At 41.4% G+C, this 6802-nt stretch overlaps 1 protein-coding gene across 1 annotated transcript in view; it reads right to left on the bottom strand.

Annotated features, from left to right (window-relative positions):
• Window positions 1-212: 212 nt before the first annotated feature.
• TSPAN12 (tetraspanin 12) overlaps window positions 213-6802 on the bottom strand; it is a 31665-nt gene continuing 25075 nt past the window's right edge. Inside the window, exon 6 of the mRNA XM_009874383.1 lies at window positions 213-518. Within this exon, the coding sequence (XP_009872685.1) occupies window positions 213-518 (306 nt within the window). The remainder of the gene's footprint in view (window positions 519-6802) is intronic.

Genomic DNA, 6802 nt, shown 5'->3' with positions numbered 1-6802 from the left:
CAAACAAACAAAATCAACTTCGCTTCACGGCTGAGGCCATGGCTAAGAGGCTGACAGGCTTATCCTTCGTTTTACGCTGCTCTTCGCTTCCGTTCATTAGCTGTTTTCTGAAGCACACAAAGACCAGTATATTTGTCACTCTTGATGAAACAGAATAAAAACCAACCACAAAACCTGATTAAAACCCTTTGTGACTTCTCAGATTGTATCACCTATAACTCTTCCATTTCAAAGTGTGTATTAAAGCTGTTTGCCATGGAGGTATGCTCAAAGATCCTTGTCAGGCTCGGTTTCAGTAGCTCCACAGAATGACACGACAGCTGCTGCGAGGTCTCGCTCTTCAGGGCCATAATCTGATCCGCCCCAGGATCTCTTCTGTCGTAGTATAGAGCCCACAGCAAAGTAATAGTGAGGATCATGGCTAGGATCTGTGTTACTCCAATAGAGATTCCTAGAAATCTCAGCACTTGCAATTGTTTCGTCCCCCTCAAAAAAGTGTACATTTTTTTACCACATCCCTAGGAAACAAAAACAGATTTTAAAAGATTAGTCCATATTATTTGGATTGCAGTCCAAAAAGTTTACCTAGTTTACCTACCTAGTACTGGCTTTTCTGGCTCCCCAAAATTTCTCTCTTACCAACTTCAAATCATACTTTGAAAATTCTTTTGCCTACTTTTTAATTGCCTCCATAATGCCATCTTCAAGTTTTCTCATACACCGACAGCTTACTGCATGTAACAACCTTCAAGAGCTCTGTGCTGCTTTTTGATTCAGAAATCACTTAAAGTTGATCGGGGTTCCTATCAGCTATCGTTGATTTTTAAAGAAATTCAACTGGTTTTGTGAAGGCTTAAAAGCCATTATATCCACTTAATCACCTTGTTCCTCTCCTTAACTTGCAGATCTTCAAGGCCGTCAATTATTTTAAACTCTTTAGACTTTGCTTTTACGCATAATATCACAATCTGAAGTTAAGGGAATATTCAAGGGAAGATACGCAGACCTGCATAACCTTATCATTATTTCTTCCCACCTTCTCTCTGAGAGGACCTCACAGCTGCCTTCCAATACCTGAAGGGAAGCTACAGGGAGGCTGGGGAGGGACATTTTACAAGAGTGTCAACTGACAGGACAGGGGGAAATGGATTTAAATTGAAGGAGAATAGGTTTAGATTGGATCTTAGGAAGAAATTCCTCAGTATGAGGGTGCAAGACTCTGGAATAGTTTGCCCAAAGAGGTTGTCGATGCCCCCTCCCTGGAGATGTTCGAGGTCAGTCTGGATGAGGACTTGAGCAACCTGGTCTAGTTGAGAAGCATCCCTGCCCATGGCAAGGAGGCTGGATTAGATGATCTCTAAGGTGCCTTCCAACCTAAGACTGTTTTTTTAGCATTTTATCTGGACTCATTATATGCCAGTTTATTAGTTCTGCCAAGTCCCCAGAGACTAGGAAAATCATTACATTCCAGACATTGTCTGCGTAAGGAGCATCAAACAGAATAACCTTTAATGGAGGACTTCTGACAAAGATCCAGAATGCAGTTGGTACAAACAGACTTTCTTTAGTACTTTGTGATAATAGTATCACACACGTGTGGCCTTACTCCTGCTTTATGTTCTCTTCATTGCAAAAAGCATATTCACTTATGCTAGTTACACTCCGCCTGCCTTCCCTACCCACAGACTGTATTTTAAAATCAACTGGCTTAATTTCTGATCTGAAGGTAGAAACTTCCCTGTCAATTACTGTGATAGCAGTACACCCAGAGCCAGTTTGGCCTCATAATTTCTGCTGGGCTTTTGCTTCTTTACACACAGAGATGTGCTGACCTGCTCTGAGAATGGCTGGAACAACCCACCCTGCATATATAATCATATAATGGCCTAGGCTGGAAGGGAACTTAGAGATCATCTAGTCCAACCTCCCTGTTTTGGGCAGGGACGCCACCTCTCGACTAGACCTGGCAACACATGGGGACCCAGCGGGAATTGAACCCGCAACCTCGGTGTTGGTCCTTATTGCCAGCACCGTGCTCAAACCACTGAGCTAACCAGCCCCCTAATGCATCAGGCTCTGCGTGTACCCAAGCAAGACCTCACTTCCAAGAGCTGACCATCTACACACCGGATTAAGAAGATGGTCACATATACCACTTCTGCAAATATTTACAGATTATTATTATTAATAATAATATATTAATAATAAGAATACTTTTTTAAACACAGAAAGTCTGATGAAAACTGTGTTAAAACATGGCAAGTTGACGCTTCCCAGAAATGGAAATTCGACTCTTTCCAAACCGTCAGTGCCTGCTCCACAGCTGGCTTACATGGGCAGCTAATTACAGCATGAGGCTTCAGGAAAGTTCCCAAACCTGTGTAAGGCAGCAAGGGTCCACAAAGTGACACCGACTCTGGGAACTGCTGGGTAACAGTGCAAACACAAGCTGTGATGGTTGTTGCTCAGGAAAGCTGATGCCGAGTCTTAGAAAATATAAAACCTTGAACAGAGGGCGCTTAGCCACTCTGTCCCATACTTATTCTCTATTTTAAGATCTGCAGGGCTTAACAGCACAAAATCAGAGGAATACAGTCATGACAGGAAAAATTAAAGTAAACTGGATGGGATAATACCATGAGTAGCAATAGGCATTGGCCCCAGAGGAAATTAGGAACCCAAAACGGGCACTGTCTTCAAAATATGACTTTTTGCATTTATATCCTTACTACATATTTATTATAGTTTTTCTATGAAAAGAAAGCAATTGATCAAAGTGACAGAATCTGAAGACAAGCCATAATAAATAACACTTTTCAATCACAGTGCAATTCCCCAAAGTCAACAATTTCAAATGCTACAGTCCTGAACACATTTGATAAAAGGCCCAGTTCCTGCTCCCCACACAAAATTCTAGTCAACAGATTTTCATTTAGGATCTAAATAAAATTACTATACTATATGATAATTCTACCAGAGCAAATTAAAGGATCACAATGTCTTTGCTCCACTCATCACATTTCACTGTGTAGTTTTCTACACATTAACATAGTTTAGACACAGAACAAGGAGTGCATGTGGATTCCTTTAAATTTGAAGAGAAAAATAACAGTAGCAAAACTTGATGAGGGAAAAAAACCCTGTCACATTGGTGTCTTTTTTTCCTTCAACCAGAAGACAGTGTTGTAATTACACTACTTTCCAAATTTGTTCTTAATTACAGAGAAACTGGCTGCATTTAATACTTTCGATAACTTTAAGGGATGAAGGTACATGCTGGTCACAATTTTGAAATGCTCAGCCACAGCAGTATTCAAATTCAGTTCATTCGCTGCCTAGAGGAAATATCCATTAACAAGTAGCAATAACATTAGTGCCTACATCTCCTGCAGCACAGACACATAACTGAGACAAATTATGCTCAATCTAGATAGACTGCCTCTCTCCATTTAATGATGTTCTTACAGTTCTGCTCTAATACACGTTCAAAATCAGTTTCAAATTTGAGAAATATCCAGCCACTCCTGTTATCCTCACATTCACACATTTTATTTCTGCTTATGCGACACATTCATAGTTGGTAGCCTGCAATTAAAGAGAACATAAATATACTTTCCTCAGCAAAAGTAAGTTTGTCACTAAACAGGGAGCTCATGTTGATAACTCAAAAATAGAATAAACTTTGTAGCAGTCATACAGAATCAGCTTCAAATTCCTACACAGCTATGGATTAAAGATCTGATTTATAGTACAAAGGCCATTTTATATTTTCACTCCTAGAACGTACACAAAGCATGTATTTCTGCAGGAAAGGTAAATTATCAGCATGTTCAACAGATCTGTTCTATACCCAAAATTGTGCTAGAAAACACACCAAAAAAATACTGAACACACAGTTTTGATTTTTCTGAAGATATCAATTCCTACCAATCACTTTATCTAGGCTACAGTTCCCGATCATAAGACAGGCAGAGCCCCCCTTACCCTCACATGACAACAAACCTCTGAGGTCACATCGTCATCTGATGCACTTCCAACCACGCTCTTTCTGAGGTTAGTCTGTCCCATGAACTGCATCGAAGGTGAAGCTTGTCAGAATAAGAGCTGTCCAAGAAGACTAATATATTTGGAAAAAAGCTTTCAAAACCCAGCAGGGAAAAACACAATTCCTGCCAAAAATACTCTCAAGAAGAACTGTAAGGAAGCCGTCATCTTTCTACAAGAATTGTATTGCAAAGGGTTCCAACTCAGGACTACAGAAAGCTCCGAGATCCAAGCACAAAAATCACAGCACAGCTACAACAAAACAATGTTATCAATCTCAGCCAAACCAAACTTCAGTTTTCTGAAGTACTACAAAGAATTTTTCTGAAGTACCAGAATGGACTTGTGAAGCATTTACATAAGCCAATTTTAGGCTAGCGAGGCTAATCTCATCAGCCTCCCTCTCAAACCACCAGACTATGCAAGTTTGCTTTGAATCACTTTCTAAAAGAGCTTTCCTCCTCCAATTCTCCAAAGCAGAAGTCAAACAGATTAGCCTTGCAAGTTTAAGTTGGTTTTGCATGACACTGATAAACACATTAGCAAGTATATTGTGTGAGCCTGTGAGACAACCCACAGGCAAGCACCATGGAAAAAAAAAAAGTGTTTTGCCAACAGAATATTGTACATATCTGAAAAAGCAACAGAGTATTTTTGTAGCTGGTAAAATAGAACCCAGCTTGTCCATTTCCAGAATGGATTCTGCAGCAGAGAAACAAAAATAAATTTTTGCTAAGAGATGAACCCATCCAAAATCACAGAACAGAATCATAGAACAGTTTCAGCTGTAAGAGACCTTCCAGATCATCAAGTCCAACCTTTGTCCCAGCCCTATCAACACCCATGTCTCTCAGCACAGCACCTACCCGTCTCTTAAATTCCTCTAGGGATGGCGACTCAACCACCTCCCTGGGCAGCCTGTTCCAACGTCTGACAACCCTCTCAGTGAAGAAATTCTTCCTGATATCCAACTTAAACCTCTCCTGGTGCAACTTAAGGCCATTTCCCCTTGTCCTATCACTCACCACTAGGGAGAACAGACCAACCCTCACCTCACTACAAGCTCCTTTCAGGTAGTTGTAGAGAGCGAGAAGGTCTCCCCTCAGTCTCCTCTTCTCCAGGCTAAACAGCCCCAGATCGCTCAGTTTTAACTCATACGACACATGCTCCAAATCCTTTACCAGCTTGGTAGCCACCTCTGTACCCTCTCCAGTACCTCAGTGTCCCTCTTGTAGTGTTATGTAGCATGTTATGGAGTATGGCAGGGCAAGAACAATAAATGTGCCCTTCAAGTTTCTTTTAGCAAAAAAGCCAGGCAACCTTTGTTCTTATCAAGTGGTTCTTAACAGAACCCTTACGTTTTACATCATCATCATCATCTTTGGCTATTAATTTTCTCCAAGTAGAACTAAAAGAACCTGAAGGTATGAAATGCACAGAGAACCACTTTCCTGCAATATGGCTGTGGGAATGAAATGTTAGCAGAAGAGAGGAGAAAACCTTGCAGTTTCAACAAGACATTCCAGTGACTAGCACTCTTTTTCAGAAATTTTTCAGCTTTCCGAGCTCAAAAATTAGTTTTTGCATTGAGTGACACTGCTTACGTACTCCTGCCTTTTCACATAAGCAGGAGGAATGCTGAGAGCAAATGGAAGTTCTGCAGCTTCCATACACCTACACTCCTTGAGGGCTCTCTAACGCAGAATTGATCTCTACGGTATCAATATTGGCAACAGTACCACAAAAGCTATGACAATGATCAAGGGACTTCAACATCTCTCATATGAAGAAAGACTGAGAGAACTGGGGCTGTTCAGTCTTGAAACGAGAAGGCTGAGAGGGCACCTTATTAGTGTATATATATACCTGAGGAGTGAGGGTCAAGATGAAGGTGCCGGTCTCTTCACAACTGTGCCCAGTAATAGGACAAGGAATAATGGGTGTAAGATAGAACACAGGAAGTTCCACCTCAACATGAGGAGAAACTTCTTTCCTGTGAGGGTGACAGAGCACTGGAACAGGCTGCCCAGAGAGGTTGTGGAGTCTCCTCCTCTGGAGACTTTCAAAACCCGCCTGGATGCATTCCTGTGTGGCTGCCCTAGAGGATCCTGCTCTGGCAGCGAGGTTGGACTAGATGATCTTTCGAGGTCTCTTCCAACCCCTGACATTCTGTGATTCTATGAAAAAGTAACCATTATTGCAGAGTGAGACACAGAAGGTGTAAGAGGCAACTGGCAGGCCTGAATAGCTCTCCCATTCAGATACTGACATGTCTCAAATGCAACCAGCTCTGCTTGTGCTTGCAAGCTTTGCAGTAAGGCGAGAGAAGTTCTGCAAGTAGCTGGTGGAAAGAAAACAGCCTCTGCTACTGTCTTTAAGGTTTCCCAGCACAGACTGAACTTCTGATGCACCTGTCTTTCAGCAACTCTACCTCCTCTCTTCCTAGTTGAAGTACACAAGGCCCAGGATCGGCCAGAACAGAACATGTAACATCCAGAACAGAATATATAATTTCTGATTAGATACAATGTCATACATATCTAGCAAATTATTCCACATCAGTGATGCCATCTCCCCAAAATTTGTTTCCTGACAATAGATATCATTCATCTTGGGTTGTTTATATAGTTAATCTCCTCTGCTTCACAAGTATCTCTCCTTAGCTCCTGAACATGAGCCACATAAAAGATTCTTGTAAGAAAGTGTCTTAAACAGTGGATAGAGACTGGGGCAAGACAAAATTGCTCTTTGGATACTC

Source organism: Apaloderma vittatum, unplaced genomic scaffold (genome assembly GCF_000703405.1).
Source record: "Apaloderma vittatum isolate BGI_N311 unplaced genomic scaffold, ASM70340v1 scaffold18418, whole genome shotgun sequence".
In the NCBI taxonomy this organism is placed as follows: domain Eukaryota; kingdom Metazoa; phylum Chordata; class Aves; order Trogoniformes; family Trogonidae; genus Apaloderma; species Apaloderma vittatum.
The sequence above is the reverse complement of the archived record's forward strand: the minus strand, read 5'-3'. Positions and strand labels throughout refer to the sequence as shown.